Source organism: Equus przewalskii, unplaced genomic scaffold, assembly GCF_037783145.1.
Source record: "Equus przewalskii isolate Varuska unplaced genomic scaffold, EquPr2 ChrUn-13, whole genome shotgun sequence".
NCBI lineage: Eukaryota > Metazoa > Chordata > Mammalia > Perissodactyla > Equidae > Equus > Equus przewalskii.
The window spans coordinates 10,764,959-10,781,904 of NW_027228750.1; the positions used below are offsets into that span (position 1 = coordinate 10,764,959).

A 16,946-nucleotide genomic window follows, 5' to 3' on the forward strand; every position below is an offset into this window, starting at 1 on the left:
TAAGTCTTAATTCTTCTCTTTTCTCTCCCACTCCCCCCACCCCATACATATTCCATCAATTACCAGGTATTTCCTTTCCATATTGCCTCCTAGAGTTCTTTCCATTTCGTCTACCATCTTAGTCCAAATCACTATAATTTTTTCATCAAATAAATATGGCAGCATCCTAATTGTCCTTGTCTTGCCTACCTACCCCAAATCATCTGCCTAATAAAGAGAACAGAAAGCATTTAATTCTGCAAATTGCAAAATGGAGCTAGTATAACATAGTAGTTAGGGATATGGGCTCTACAGCCAGAATATCCAGATTTGAATCATGACTCCATTACTTTGGCAAATGCAGTTATATAAACTTGGGTAAACATCTAAGCGTCAGTATATATAAAAGCAAAAAATTTAAAACTTTCCTGTTTGAGTTGTTATGAGGATTAAATGACGTATTTAGCATGGAGCTTGGTACCGAGTAAGCACTCAAATTCCTGTAACAGTAGTTATAAAATGCACAGCTGAGTATTCCACTCTGTATTTACAGCCCTTTAACCTCATCACTTCTTCAACGGTAAAGCCCGAATCCTTTTGTCTTGCTATGTAAGTTGGGGCTCCCCTGCCTAGGTCTGCTCTCACTACTTCCCTGAAGAGTGTTGTGTCTGTTCTGAACCACTTCCACTGCCCCCAGTAGTCCATGCCTTGTCTTGTGCTCATGCACATGCTGTGCTGTTTACCTGGAACACCCTTGCACCCCAAGTCTGACAATTTCCTTTCCCTCTCTGAACATCAACCACTCCTTTTGTGGCTGACTCGCTCTCATCCTTCAGGTCTCATCTCATCTATCACTTATTTCAGAAAGCTGTCCCATATACTCCAGGGCTCCCAAAGAACCTCGAATGCTTTCTTCATAGCAGTTGCCATGCTACTGTGTAAAACTGTGCATTTGGTTATCTGTATGCTCTGCTTGACTAGAATATCACTTTTTTTTTTGTTTTTTGAGGAAGATTAGCCCTAAGCTAACATCTGCCGCCAATCCTCCTCTTTTTGCTGAGGAAGACTGGCCCTGAGCTAACATCCGTGCCCATCTTCCTCTACTTTATACATGGGACACCTACCACAGCATGGCATGCCAAGTGCTGCCATGTCTGCACCCGGGATCCGAACCGGCAAACCCCGGGCCACCGAAGCAGAACGTGCGCACTTAACTGCTGTGCCACTGGGCTGGCCCCTAGAATATCACTTTTGAGGGCAGAGTTTGGGTCCTGTTTGCTTTGTTAAAAATACCAGTGATTGGCAGTTTCATTCAATTAGCAAGTGTTTAATAAATTAATACATCAGTATCTAATTGGGAGTATACTTTATGATGCCTAGTACATAACAGACACCTCATTAATGTTTATTAAATGGGAAAATGCTATTTAGACTTTTTGTGTATCCTTAATTTTGGTATCTTTCATGTAGGGATACATTTAATATTTAAAAAATCATAAAGTTATTCTTGTTGCTGAAATCCTAATCCTAAATTCCCAAAAATCCTGAAGTTGTCTCATGTAAATAAACTGGGTGATTTAGCAAAGTCAAATAATTTTTCAAACGTAAGGTATAGTTGTAAAATAATGAGATGTGCTTGTCCTTGTGCATCATAGACCATCTCTGGAGGCAGAATGTTTCAGGATGCCGCAGATAAAACCAGAAACTATCGGATGGCTTCTAATCTCAAAGAATCTATAGACTGGAAGAAAAAACTTACACTGTAATAATATTGTGTCAAAACAGAATCACATCTCAGTGAACTTGTTTCCTTTTTCTTAACAGAGTGAGATAAGAGTTATCTTATTAGGCACTCCACAGAGAAAACTGTAGAATTATCTGAGAGATACACTATCAATCAGTTAGGCCAATCTTGTTTACATTAACTCTTTCTGTTGCAAGTGGTGGATTGCTTAAGCGAAGGGTGGAGTTATTGGTCCATTTGATGTAATTGGCCCATGTAATCTGGGCACAGCCTGGTGCTCAGACTTTCGTTTCTAAATATCATTTACCATATAAATGGAAACAGATCTGCTTGGAGAAATGGCTGATTCCAGAACTAGAGCAGAGAAAATATGAGGTGAGCCTAGGACAACTTGTTATAAGAAAATGGAGTCATGTGAAAGGACACATGAACCAGTTTGAAGGGACCCCCAGTGGCCAAATTTGGGACAATATGAACATCAAAAAGAATAATGATGGTGGGGCCGGCCCCATGGCATACTGGTTAAAGTTCATCATGCTCTGCTTTGGTGTCCTTGGTTTGTAGGTTCGGATTCTAGGCGTGAACCTACACCACTTGTCAGCCATGCTGTGTCAGTGACCCACATACAAAGTGGAGGAAGATTGGCACAGATGTTAGCTCAGAGATAATCTTCCTCAAACAAACAAACAAAAAAAATTGGCAACAGATGTTAGCTCAGGGTCAATCTTCCTCAACAAAAAAGAGAAAAGAATAATGATGGCAGTTGATTATTACACAAGCAAAAAAAAAAAAAAAAAAAAAGAGTAAAGAGGAGAAAGGCCAGGGGAAACTCTTCTTTAGGTAAGAATGCCAGTTAATAAATGTGGAAGGAATGACAGAATTAGAAAAACCACTATTTTGCTGTCCCAAATGGAATAATTGAAGTAAGGATTGTCAGTGAATGCTAAATCCATAGTGAAAAATTATTGGGAAGTAGAATAGCCACATGGGACCAAATTATCACCCCCAGGTTTTTTACTGATCTAGAGGGGTCCATGTACCTTTACAATAGAGAGATGTGGTGGCAACCATCTGAACCAAGTGATGAAGCTCATTCATAATAATGAGATAACCTGACATTTGCGTCTTCTGATGTGATGAAATATGAAGTTCACAGTATGAAGTAGTTTTGCCAAAACTGTTTAACTTGTATCTAGACTTGGCTTTTGGTTCATAGGAAATACAAGTGATAGAGGAACAGGTTTAATGATATCAAGAGGACACAATCAGACAAATGCAAAATGTGGGACATTCTATGAGACAACCAATCTAGACTTCAAAAGTCAATGTCATTTAAAGAAAAAAGAAAAAAAGCAGGATTCTTAGATTAAAAGATACTGCAAAGAGCAAGCAACCAAATGCAATGGGTAAAACTTAATTGGATCCTAGGCTGGGGGTCGGGGGGGACAGATAGTGTAAAAAGCAATTGAGGAAATTTGAATATAGAATGGATATTAGATAGTATGGAATTATTAATTAGGCATGATAACGCTATCGTGGGTTTGTAGGAAAATATTATTCCTAGGAGATGTGAGTTGCATTATTTAGGTGTGAAGTGACTGTAATGTCTGCAACTTACTTTGAATACTTCAGCAAAATAAATTTTATAAATAGAGGAAGGATTGGTACACAAAAGCATATGTGCTGATATGTTACAGTTGTTGAGTACATGTTCATTATACTATTCTTTCAGCTTGTCTTTTGGTTTGAACTTTTTAAAACTAAACCGGACGAAGAAAAAGTTCAACGTGGTGAAAAGGAAGCAGAAGTCTTGGGGTGGGCAGGCGGGCTGTGAGGCCCAGCCCTGTGCAGGGCTCCTGTCATGGCATTAGGGCCTCCTTCCTTTATCCCTGAACTCTGTTTTGTGCTTGCCCAGAGCCTGACACCCATGAGCACCAAAGCAGTGTGATCCTAGTGTTTTTAGCCAAATTTTGGATAACTGTGAAAATATCCAGGTAAGATTAATAGAGGAGCTTGGGGCAGAGCCTCATCTTATTCATTGTTAGCATTTGCAGTGTCTGGAACCCTGTCGGCATTCAAAAACTGTTGAAAAAATACATAAATAAAGGGGTGACCAAATTTGATGATTGCCTGGAAAAGTGAGAGCATACCAGTGACCTTTTTTAAATCCAGTAAATATTTGTGGAATTCTATAGAATTGAGGCAGTTAGGGGGCAAATAAAGTTACGATTGGTTCTAGAAGTAAGGGGAAGACTTGTTTTTAAATCTCCTCTTGTATGCATGCAATAATGACCACGTCATAATTTTTTTTAAACTTTCAGTAGCAATACTTACTTCTCTGAATTGATGATCAAAGTGCTGGAGTGGAAGTCTACTGTCGTTTTTCCTACACAAGGGGAAAATTTGAGTTTGGTGAGACATCTTCAGAGGGTGGCATATGCAATTATGCCTTTGTTCCTTAGTGAGCTGTGAGTTGGACACTTAATTATGTAAAAAATATTGCAAAAGAGCAGTTGCATAATCCTCAAGGGAGTAATTATTGTCTGTCTTGGCAGAATGCAAGGCTTTTAATCTGTAAATAAGCGATTCTATGTGGAAGAGCTACATGCGGAGTGATTCTGTGTCTTAAAGGTCTCTTATGAATTTTTTAAAGCGAAAGCAGTGCCTGCGTGTGCCCATTGGCTGCTGTCATCATGCTTCAAAGGGTTTACGATGCTTCCCCTGTGGTTTTAACCCCTCCTGAAATATTTAAGCCTCTGAGAAGGATTCCTGTAAAGGGTAAAACTGCGTCTGAGTTAAGCCCATGAAAAATGTGGACATTTCAAATGTAGAGCAAGTAAAATGTGCTTTCTGCAAATTAAAACCAAACCGAGATGAAAAACAACACAACAAAATAAAACATTGACGGTGCTTAAAAAAAAGAAAGCAAAGATGCAATAATCAGCGAATAAGTTTCTTAGTTGTTGGAGGCTAATAATTTTATTTTTATGTGTGGCATTGCGGCTAACATTTCCAAAAAGAATTCACTTGCAGGGGACGTGTGTACTTTGTTTAGGCGGATCTTAGCGTCTGAGAGACTGAAAGTAACTTCTGTTGGTTTTTCAGGTTGTCATTAGAGTCTGCCTTCCCTCTCGTCCCTCTTGTTAGTGTTGTTGAGCTGAGCAAGCTCTTCTTCAAGGTCAAGTTCCCACCTGAGCACCAGATCTGCCTCCCCTTTGCCTACTCAAGGACTTCATTTGGGTGACTGTCCCCCTCTCTTGCATAACCAACTTTCCCCTCTCTCTCAAGTTATTCCCATCAAATAGAAGCATGTCGTAACAACTTACTTGACCATGATCAGCAGTTGACACAGTTTTATCACTCCTCCCTAGAAACTCTTTCTTTGGCTTCAGGGAAAACCTGGTCTCCTTCCTCACTAGTCCCTGTTTCTCAGCCCCTCTGTGGGCTCCTCCTCTTCTCCTGATCTCCTAAGATAATCTGGCTTCAGATCCTTTCATCTCCTCTGCTTTCTCCCAAAATCACCTGAGACAATATCATGGTTAAAAATGTTCTGTATACTCTAAAGATTCCCAAAGTTACGTCTGGATTACGCTTCTGTACCCTGTACTCCAGACTTGTATATCCAGTTGCCTGCTGCCCCACATCCCATTGGATGACTAATAAGCATCTCAAATTTAATATCATCAAAATGTAACACCTGGTTTTCCTGTGGTTGTCTCTCACCTGGATTATTGCAGTAGCATCCTGTCTCATTTTTTTGTCTCTATCCTTGCTCTGGCTCCTTTCAATCTATATTCAAACAGCAGCCTGGAAGACCCTCATAGAACTTCAGATCATATCCCTTCTCTGCCCCAATGCCTCCAGTGATGGCCCATCTCAGTCAGAGTAAAAGCCTGTCCAACAAGGTTCTTCAGCATCTGGCCCCTTACCTTTCTTGCACTCCTCCTACTTTTCTCCTTGTCACTCACTCTGCTCTAGCCACATTGGCCCCTTCCTCAGACCCTTCTGCCTCAGGACCTTGGTGTGGGATGCTACTTCATACTGGAATACTCTTTCTTGTAATTCTGCGTGGTTTGCGCCTTCACCACCTTCAAATCTCTGCTTATCCCTCCTCTTCTCATTGACGCCTTCTCTAACCATCCCATTTAAGCTGCTGCCACCCCATCCCCACCAGCACTCCTGATCCCTCCTTCTGGCTTTATTTTTCTCTGTTGCACTTAGCACCATATGAAAATAAAAATAATTTACTTTTTTGTTTGTGTTGCTGAGTTTGTTCTTGTCTGTCTTCTCTTATTAGAATGTCAGTTTCATGAGGGCAGAAATTTTGTCTGTATCGCTCACAGCTGTGTCATGTGTGCTTGAGAGAGAGTGGGTACTCAATAAATACTGCTAAAGGAGCAATTGAAAAGCAAGCTCGAAAGCTGATTGATTCTTCCCTGTCATTTTTATAGCATTCTGGGTGTGACAGAGGATAGGTAGCCTTCAGAATGATTCACTGTATACTAATAGCTATTTCCGGTTCCTCAGTTTCTCTGTTTGAAGAACATAAGGACATTCCTCACGGCCTGTTGCGAGACATTTGGAATGAGAAAGAGTGAACTCTTCGAGGCGTTTGACCTGTTTGATGTTCGTGACTTTGGAAAGGTAATTGCATTTTATTTATATATATGTTTTTTATTGGAGAGCGTGTAATCAAATACTTATTGTTTCTAATCTTGTTGAAGTGGGACATGTGACTTCAGTGGTCCAGGTATCTGCATTGTATAATTAAATTTCACATGTAGGTGGCTTAGCCAAGAAAACAAATAGCAGCAACAACTGTCCAAATGAAATTAGAATTATTTTTTATTTAAAGCGGTGTAGGGAGAATCCTTTATCCAGAGGTAACTGTGGTAGGATTATTATTTTCCGTTCTTTAGATAGTTTTTTGGGTATTCTTTCTCTCCAGTCTTTTCTATATCTGAAAAGCACCTGATTTTTGTAAGGTGAGAATTTTCTGTTGCCCCCCTCTCTGTTTTGACAGTTGGCTAGGTGACTTGGGGAAGACGTGAATCCCTGAAATGTTTGAGGTTGTTGAATAACTCCTGTGGCTTGGATTTCAGCAGACACATGTTGGATTTGTTAGATTTCAATGACGTTTTTCACATGGAAATTGTTTTATGTTTACTGTTATTACTTGTGTGTACACCAATCACTTGTGTATAATGGTGATGGAAATCATCCTTTCAAAAGTGTTTTGAAGTGATTGGGCATGAAGTTAAGCTTATTGCAGATAAGAAGCCATAAAAGAGTCAGGTAGTCAAGGTGACATTGTTTTAGTCCCTGCTGACATAATTCTATTACGAAAATAAGCATATAAGAAGGGAAAAAACTAAATGATATTGAGAAGTTTTCCCATACTTTTGTAATTCAGGTGCTGGTTTCTCATCAAAAGGCTGTTTGAGAGTGATAGTTTATTTTATTTCTAAGATATAATATTTTGGTTATAAAATAAAGATCAAGCAATAGATCGGCAATGGGAATTTTTGCTTGATAATGGGAATAAATAGCACAAACTTGAAACAGAGACATAAGAAACACAAGAAATACAATGCTAAAATATGGCAAGTGTGGGGAAACCACCCAGCCTGAGGAGAGGGAGGGCTTGGGTTGTTGACCCAGAGTCCTGTTCTAATCTTCTGCAAGTCGCCAGTCTTCTCAATCATCAGACCACCTGACAGCTTGGAAGTCTGTACCAAAGGAAATGCATGTTAGAAGATGGTTTCTCAGATTTTTTTTTTCTCTAGCAAGCTCTGATTTACTGTCTTGAGGTCCAAAAAAGTGGTAGAGGATAGCATATGATAATAAATGCAAGGAATTGAGAACGAAGCCTCCTCGTGAGGAGGAGGTAGCATATTTGTCTGTGGCCAGGAAGTGAAGCCGTGAAGAAAGAGGAGTCAAGTGGAATCCCAGGTGAGGAGGACAGTCCTCCTAGCCTTTGGCCCTATCCAGAGATGTTTCTTTTTCTATTCTTTGATACTTCCCCCTATTTAAAAAAAGAGTCTTCATTATTTCCTTTCTTTCCACCCTCTCTTTTGGGGAAATGAACAATGAAAATAATTTGGGGAAATGAAAATGAAAAAAAGTCTGGACTTTTTAAAGCTTTTCCAAGAGCTCTTCATTTTTCCACTAAAATTTGCAAGAAATGGTGTTTACAAAGACTGGGAAATCTTACAAATTGTTTAGCAACACATGGCTTTGTTCTGGTGGAATAACATTGCTTACTAGATTGATTAGACAACAGAAGCTTTGTAGGAGAGTTGAGATTGTGAGAAGTTGAAGGTAAAGGAATAATTGTATGCTTCTCAAGGGTAAATGTATCTCTGGCTACTTAAAATATTTTGGCAGTGGTGAGTCTGAAACAGACTTAAATTTGGGATTGTGCTTGAGAACTTCATCCTATACTTACCACTTTAAAGGCTCACCCGTTTTGCTACTGCCAAGATTGTTGCAGCTGTCTCTTCAGAACTGTATTGGACCTAAATAAACCACTGAAATTAAAGAATTTAGGAAGCTGCTCCGTTTACTAGTATTAATACTATTAGGCATTGTTACTCTAAGCAAAACCACCAATATCAGCACTTCTTGAACACCTTCAGTATATCAGGTATCTTTTCAATCTTTTATTTTCCTTGTTAGACTGATGAGAGAACCTGTGGCTCAAATCACATATCTAGCAGAGATTGGGGCAATGGTCTGAACCCAGATCTGGCTTATTGTCCATTGCTGTACCGTAGCACAAACATTCACAAAGCAGGTACCGTGTGCCAACATGATCCGAAGTGCTTTGCACATATTGAGTCAATCCTCATATCAATCCCACGTTATTGTCCCCATTTACTGATCCTGGATTGTAAGTGACAGAACTTGGATAAGTCATGCAGTTTTAAATTTTTAGGTTGAAAAAATGTGAATACAGTGTTAATTCAGAGACACAATAATTCCTGTATTGTGGATATCAATTTTAACAGGATGTAGACAGGTTAGTTTATTTCTCTCCATTCTTTGGGATTGAATTAATTTTTCAGTTAACTTAAAATGAAAACTATATCTATGTGCTCCCTCGTCCATGTAAATTCATATGAATAATGAATCTAGAATTCATGTATATTTGGCCCTTTTTGCCTAGGAATATATTAATTGTTATAACAGTATCTAATGTTTTTATAGCATTTTGAAGCCTTTAGAGTGCTTCATATCACTGGCCTCATTTGATTTTCATGATAGTCTTATGAAGGAAGCAGCAAGTGTTCCCATTTGTCAGATGAGGAAACTAAGAGATAGGGAGGTTAAATGGTGACTTTAAGGTCTCCTCATTTGGGGAACAGAGCAGGATCTGGAGCTCAGGCCTTTTGACCTCCCAGACCTCTGCTTTTTTGGTCTGTTTTCTATCTTTTGAGTCTCCTTGAGGGAAATGCTCAGGGATAAAAATGAGCTCATAGGAGAAAATCAAAGGAATTTATGGAATTAAAAAAGCACAAGTGATCTGTCACTTGACGTCTAATCACACTTTATTTTATCTTTAGAAAGAGAAGAAAGATTTAGGATACCGCCTGTGTTAATCAATATGAATGAATGATAGTTTTTCATTTAATTTATCAGATGGTGAAGAGCACACATTTTGGACACCCTAGAAGGGCGTACGATAATGTTGCCTTGCAGTGTTCTTTAATTCCTAGTATTGAGCTCTTTACCCAATGTTAATAGGGTATTCATTTCAGTTCAAACTCATGTCAACAAAAATTAGAATAGTTCTGAACAGTTTCTATGCCTTGATTGAAAAAAAAAGAGAAATCACACAGGGCTGGGGACAGAGTTTAGTAACTTGAACTCATTCAGGAGTCAGCTGAAGGGAGGCCCTGAGGTTGGCTATGACTCTCACTCTCAGGATTGTTCAGTGCTGAGGAAGGCTTCTGCCAGAGGTGGAGTCCTCGTCTGAGACTGCCGAGTCTTGTCTCAGCTCTGAGGTGGGAGGAGCTTGAGGACCCTTTTAAGAATCCTTACAGCTTCTCTTTGGTTTTGGGTTTATGTTTTTGTGTGATTCTGAAAAAGTATTTACTTTCTTACTTTTAAAAAAGATGGATCCTTTTATGGCTTTCTAGTAACAAAAAAGGTAAAATCTTGTTAGTTGACTTCTTTGCTTAAATGTAATAAAACTTTTTTCCCCTGGAATATTAGAAATTATTAATTGTATTACTTTTTTTTTTGGTGAGGAAGATTCACCCTGAACTAACATCTATTACCAATCTTCCGTTTTTTTTTCTGGAGGAAATTAGCCCCGAGCTAACAGCTGTGCCAGTCTTCCCCTATTTTGTATATAGGTTGCCACCAGAGCATGGCTGATGAGCGGAGTAGGACCATGCCGGGATCCAGACCTGCGAACCCAGGCTGCTGAAGCAGAGCGCCCGGAACTTTAACCACTCAGGCACAGGGCTGGCCCTAAATTATGTTACTTTTTACATTGCAACTGATCTGTAAATTTGCTCACTTACATGCTGCATATAAAAGATTTTCTATTTCTCTGATCAGATTGTCATTTTCTGGTTAACATTTTTGCTGTTTGGAAATGTTTCCTACTGAGCTGCTGGCACATTTACAGTGCAGAAACAACATGGGATTTTTCTTTAATGAGACCATTTCTAGTGAGTAATAGAGATTGGGCTGCCCCTGATGTCCAGATAAGTGATGAAGTCTGCTCCTCCCCATCCTGGCTCTGGGTTGGGTATACGGGCCTGCTTCCTGCTACCCACAGACTTCCTTTTTTTTTTTTTTAAAGATTGGCACCAGAGCTAACAGCTGTTGCCAATCCTTTTTTCTTTTTATTCTTCTCCCCAAAGCCTCCCAGTATATAGTTGTAGATTCTAGTTGTGAGTGCCTCTGGTTGTGCTATGTGGGACGCCACCTCATCATGGCCTGATGTGCAGTGGCATGTCCGTGCCCAGGATCCGAACTGGCAAAACCCTGGACTGCCGAAGCAGAGCGCATGAGCTTAACCACTTGGCCACGGGGCTGGCCCATACCCACAGACTTCATTCATGTCTCTTGTGTCAGCTATTGTAAAGCACCTCGCAAGTGTAAGGTGGTATGTTTTCTTGAATTAAAGAGAATCACACTCGACGAAAGGCAGTTGCAGCTGATTTTAGTAGCGATGGGATAGTTTCAGTGTGTTAAGGTTCAGGACAGGCTCCGTCAGAAGGGCTTCAGAGGGTTTGCTTAGGGGTGAGTCAGGGATGCAGGTAAGAACATTGAGAGAGATGGTGTCTAGTTTTTGTTAGCACATGGTTTCTGAGTTGGACCTCAGTTTGAATTCCAGCTAGACTCCTTACTAGTATGTGATCTTGGGCAAGTTGCTTAACTTCTTTGAGCTTCAGTTTCCTCGTGCACAAATTGAGGTTAGGCGAGTATTAAATGAAATAATGTGTGTAAAGTGCCTTGAATCTCCTTTGAGAAATCACCCTTTTCTCTTTTCCAACCATGTAATTTGGATGGTTTGATCAATTGGAATATCCCATCCCTTTGGCCAGAGTGATGGGTTCAGGGATGTGGCACGTCACTCAGTTGGGACCAAGATGATGTGTTTAGACATTTGCAGGGGTGGTTGTGTTTGGCCGTCCTCCTCCTGTGGAAGTGTGTGGATATGAGCCTTGGAGGAGCGACAGCCATCTGGGTGCCACATGGAGTTTCAAAAGAGACCCAGTTCAGGGGGAGCAGAGCTGAGGAGGACCCTAGTGGCATCATGTGAGGCTAAAATCAAGCTGTACCCAGAGCCAAATATATATATTTGTGGAGTTTTCCATGACGTAAGTCAATTCAGTTTTCCTTTTTTCTTCCCCAAGCCGGTTTTCTGTGGTTCTCTCAACCAAAAGTGAGAGAAATCTAAGTGATTCACCTGCTTTTGTCAGTCACACAATTTCAGTTGTGTAGATATGTTAACTTTTCTTCTATTAGAAAGTTCCACACAGCTTGGAGACCATTTGGTAGCTTCTGCATCTGCTATCACATATAGAAGAGGAGATATGAAGACAGAGTCCTGGAACATCTCTGTTTTGCAGCATGTAAATAATTGAATAGAAGTACAGTCTCAGCTTTGCGGTAAATGCTTTCTCTTCCTTACCGTTGGCTCAAGGAATATCATAGATCTTCAGGTTTGAAAGAGACTGTCAGTCATCACACAGCCTTCCCATGTTTGTCTGTGCTCAAGAGGATTGAGAAAATGGTGTGCACGCCGCTGCAGATGGAGAACGCACTTCCTCCTCAGGCCGTCAGCTCTGTATTTGGACCATACAGCATGATTGACTATGACCTTAAAACCACAGGGCAAAAAGGACTTAAAGAGGCTTCTAACTCCTTCACCTGGAAATGAATAGAGCTTAGACATATTCATTGATTTGGACAAAATGATCTAAGAAGTCAGAAAACCCTGTAGGATTCTATGTGACCACTTTGTCGTCACTTCACCCCTGTAATCTTCAGTTTTCTCGTCTATAAATGGGACAATAACTTTTACTATACAGAATCATTGTGAGAATAGGGTTAATTGATGTAAAATGCCTGGCATATTGTTCAATAAACGATCAAGTGAGTGAATGTAGATACAGTCTGGCACCGGTAGTTTGAGTAGATACAGATCATTCAGAGTTCTGAATGTGGATGTGTGTAAAGTTAAAAGATGATTCTAGTGGCATTTCCTTGAAAGTTATTTAGTTTGATTCCTTCTGGGTCAGATTATTAAGCAAATTACAATAGCACGTGTGTGTATGTGTGTATGCACACATATGGTTATTTATACCTTATGTTTTCCTGGGCTTTTGTGGTAAGAATATGTTTCATTTTTTTGTATATGGAGAGTTTAGTTGAGAGATCTGCCAAGAAACCTCCACTGAAGGGAGCTGATGCTTTAACACTCATCAATTGGTTTTTCCCCCTAGGATATACACCAAATTACAGCTAAGTCAGATTCAGGATAGGAGGTGATTTGGTTCTTGAGTACTTTAAGTACATGCCGTTTAAAAATAAATTTGAACTTGCTGAGAAAACCAAGGGATACATGGTTGACTTAAGGTAGAAAAGGGCTTTAGAATTGTTTGTATAATGGAAGTTCACAGCTGTCTATACCATCTCCTTTAAGAGGCTTTACTGTCTTTCTTTCCCTCACATAGCTTGTTAGCAGAGACCTGCTGCTGTTAGACTGTCTTCACATACTGTGAGCTCAGATTTCTGTTCCATCTGCAGTGCTTTATCATATGTCTTATGAGAATCTTTCTCAGGCTGCCTCCTATAATTGGTGTGTTTTCACTTTTTCACCCTTCCCAGCCTGACTTGTACACCTCTGGGTGTATGTATGAGAGTACAAGGACTTATTCCTGTCCAGCCTGTGCTGTTAGCCTAAGCCATCCTCTCAGCGTTTGTACCTGGCTGACTTATTAAGCTCCACGTCCCCAATCCCCGCTTCCAGTCCTTGTGTGTGCTAGGAAGCTCACCCTCTGAAGTGCCGTGTGCATCCTGACACAAAGCTACTTGATATCTGAGAACCTATAATGGGTTCCTGCTACTTGTGTACCTCCTTGGAACTCTGCCTGGCTTTCCCAGTCACAAGAAAACCCTCACAACCAAAGGCTGCTGAGCTTTTCTTGGGTACAGGTGGCCTCAGGAACCTGGGCATGGTTTAAAGATCCTTATTGGCTGTTGCATGCATATTGGTCAACAGCTAGAAACAATTTTTATATATCTGCATGTAACCAGGATGAAACATCTTAACTTGTAAATGTAATCTCTCTTTTTACAATTATTTGTTTGAACTCCACTCTTTCTAGAAGTTTGATATTTCTCTCTTGCAGTCTCTCCCATCCTAAATTATTCAGGAGTTTCTGGGGCTTTTGTAGTCCTAGGGCCCTAGTCAGTCTTGCTTCACAGCAAGTGGGGGTCTCAGAAGTGGGGTCTCAGCCTCCAGTCAGTGGGCTGGTCTGCTAGCGTGGTACTGTCGAAGACTGGCCCTGCGTGATTTCTTCGACAGCTCTGATGCTGGCTTGCCTTTGTAGTTCCAGCCCCGTTCAGCCCCACACCGCTCAGACCAGCTTCCTTCTGCCCCCACAACATTTCAGCCTCTCTGTTGAGCCAGCTCAGGCCACATTTCCCAGACTTGGCAGTGAATTCTGTTCAGGAGCTCCTGGATCCTTTCCTGCCAGCAAGCTTGGGTCAGGGTCTCCTTATTCTGTCTCTACAGGGGTAACAACTTCCACTCTCAGAGCAGCATTTGGAATCTCTGGTCTCTTTCCTTCCAGAAGGCTCTGGACTTTCCCTACAAATCAGCTAGCTTCCAGCCTCCAGCAGGCTCATCCTACCAGGGGCGCTGTGAGGAGTCAACCTCTGTCAGCCCACAAAGGCCTCCTTTAGTTTCTCCCCCTGAGCAGTAGGTGGTTTGCTTGTATTTACATAACTAAGGGAGGGCTCTCCAGTGATTCCTTCCTGAACAAAGAAAGCTTGTTCCAAGGCCTCCTTTGTGTCTACTTAAGCAGAGAAGGAGGGAACAGCTTCTGGCCTTCCCTAATATGTGTGTCTGGTTGGCTGTGAACACCATTTCTGCATCATTAGCAGTTTTCTTCTCCTTTGTTTTTGTACAGATCTGACTTTTTAGCAAGCTTTTCATCTATTTCACTCTCTGCTAGTACATTTCACAAGGGTACTTAATAGCAGGCAGATTTTCCCACTCTTGCCACATCTTACAGAACTCTGGTACCTGAGCCATGCAAGGATCATTCTTTACACCTTAGTGATTATTCAAGTTCATTTTTTTGTCTCGTTTCTAATAGTTTTTGAGCCAGTTCAAAAAACTCTTCACTGTTCTCTAAACTTAATACAGTTGAAAACTTCTAGAACCCCATTTCCCAAAAAATTTCCCAAGGGTCCCCATTGTCCTGAGAGATGTTGATAGATAGCCTGGGACAAATATTCTTGCTCAAATAGGCTTGTAAACACTGCATATTATATCCTTCCTCTATGGGATGTAGCATAGTAAATACACAGAAAAGTCCTGACGTGAGGAAAGCAGTCACACTTTTGCTTATTCTAGGATTTCTAAAATTTGTATATGAGTAGCCATTTAGGTATCACATAATCGCTTCAAACTCATCGTGTATGAGTTTTTTCTCTTCAAACCCATTTCTCTTTGAGTAAAACTGTTCCTTTATTCACCCTCCAGGAACTAAACAGTTACAACTGCCTTGGTTAAGGCTCATGTCCCTGGAATTAACGAAATAGTCTCCTAATTACCTCCCTGCCTTCAGGTTTGAATCACTCCATACTAAACTTCAGGTTATCTTACAAACGTGCAAAACTGATTATGTTATTCATAGGTTTAAAACTTGGTAGTGGATCTCCGTTGCTTATAAGAGAGTAAAACCCAGACTCTTTTACAAGTCACACAAGGTTATTCACGATCAGGCCCCTTGTCTGCCGTTCTAACCTTATTTCTTGCTTTCCTACCCACCTTAACCCTCTTGCTTCAGTCCCACTGAATGTCTAAAGTCATTATTACTCTCCTGATTAATATTTATTAATGTTGTTTCCTTTGCCTGGAATGCCCGTTCCTCCCCATGTCCTTCACCCTCTTGTCTTTAGTGACTTAGTTCAAGATCACACCCTACCTACATGGCCTGAAACCTGAGAACATGTGCTTTATCCAGAGCTCTGGGCCTAGTTGGTTCTTGGGTATACTGAATCTCCCACCGTCTGACTTTGCTGACTTGTCTCTGCCTGTTTCCTCAGTTCTAGTTCCTTTGTCTTCCTTCTCTGTCCTACAGAAATTTGACCTTGACACGTTAAATCAGCTCTCTTTCCTAGCTTATTCTGAAACTTTGAGATCACGTAAACCTGGGTTTCACTCTCCCTGTCCCCAGATACCTGTGTGGGAAAGTTACTCAACTTCTGAGCCTCCATGGTTTGCTCTATGAAGCGGTCCTGATGGTGATCCCTGCCTCAAAGGATTGTGGTGAGGAGTGTGAATCAGAGTCTGTGGTGATCTGCACAGTCAGCACAGTGTGGGGCAGAGGCTCCGTCAGGGGAAACTTGTGAGCGATTCACCCATCCTTCCTTCATTCTGCAAAAGTTTGCGTGTGTCCTCTGCCAGGCGTGTGCCAAGTGCTGCTTAATCAATGTGGACAGGTAGTCCCCTGCCCTCAAGCTGCTATCTAGTTCAGGAAACGAAACAAGTAAAGCATAAATACACAAGATAATTACAACCAGTGATAAGTGCCTTTGAGGAAATAAACAGAGTGAAATGATGAACCACTGTAGGAAGCTACTTTCGACAGGGGGGTAAGATAAACCTCTTTAAAATACTGGAGACCCAGTGGGAGGAGGATACTAAAACTACTGCATACTTATTCAAATGAAGTTTTAAATAAGTTCTAAAGCACACTTGAACTAGATTCTAGCCCACCCGTTCCAGCAGAACTCCTTGGGATTGTCAATTAACTTGGTCTCAGTTTCGTAAACTCTAAAATCCTGTCTGATTCTAAATTGCTGCTTATTTGTAAATGTAATATGTGTATATTGTATTTTATAAGGTAATGTTTTGCTTTGATAATTCTTGGTTGTGTAATCCTCTCTGAAAATACCTAGGCTTAGGCTTTTCGTTGTAGCCCAGGTCCACTCTATTTTCAGTAATATTGATATTCCTTTAAGGTTTTGAGAGTTATAAAAACTGTACATATACTTTGGAGAGATAAAGGCATTATAAAGAGATAAAAACATGATAAAGAATGTTGCTTTTATTTTGCATCCTCCTTTGCTATAGTTATGAGAATGTTAATTCCAGAAATGGAAATGTCATTTGAGAACTGAAACTGAGCTTCTCTTTGTTGTCTCAAGGGCTCCTCCAGAGACCAACTGAATCTGTTGGGTCATATGTATTTTTTAAAATTCTCTCTGTTAGATTCTTAATATACATGTAAATATGCACACAGATAAAAGTTTCCAGAAAAACCAAGATATAGTATCTGTATCTATAGACATATTGTCTGTAGTAACATTTATCGAACTTTATGCTCATAACTATATTCATAAAAATAATTTATTATTTTTAATCTATATGCATATATTAAGTACTGTGTAGCTGAACATTGTAATTCCTACTACATTATGATCTTCATTATACCTTTGGTTAAATTTATTATTTGTATAATAA

At 40.4% G+C, this 16,946-nt stretch overlaps 1 protein-coding gene across 2 annotated transcripts in view; it reads left to right on the forward strand.

Moving 5' to 3' along the window:
• The window catches only part of VAV3 (vav guanine nucleotide exchange factor 3), a 352,547-nt gene that overhangs the window by 74,469 nt on the left and 261,132 nt on the right, over positions 1–16,946 (forward strand). For both annotated transcript variants that reach the window (XM_070608037.1, XM_008518842.2), the window contains exon 2: positions 6,251–6,367. In XM_070608037.1, the coding sequence (XP_070464138.1) occupies positions 6,251–6,367 (117 nt within the window). The remainder of the gene's footprint in view (positions 1–6,250; positions 6,368–16,946) is intronic.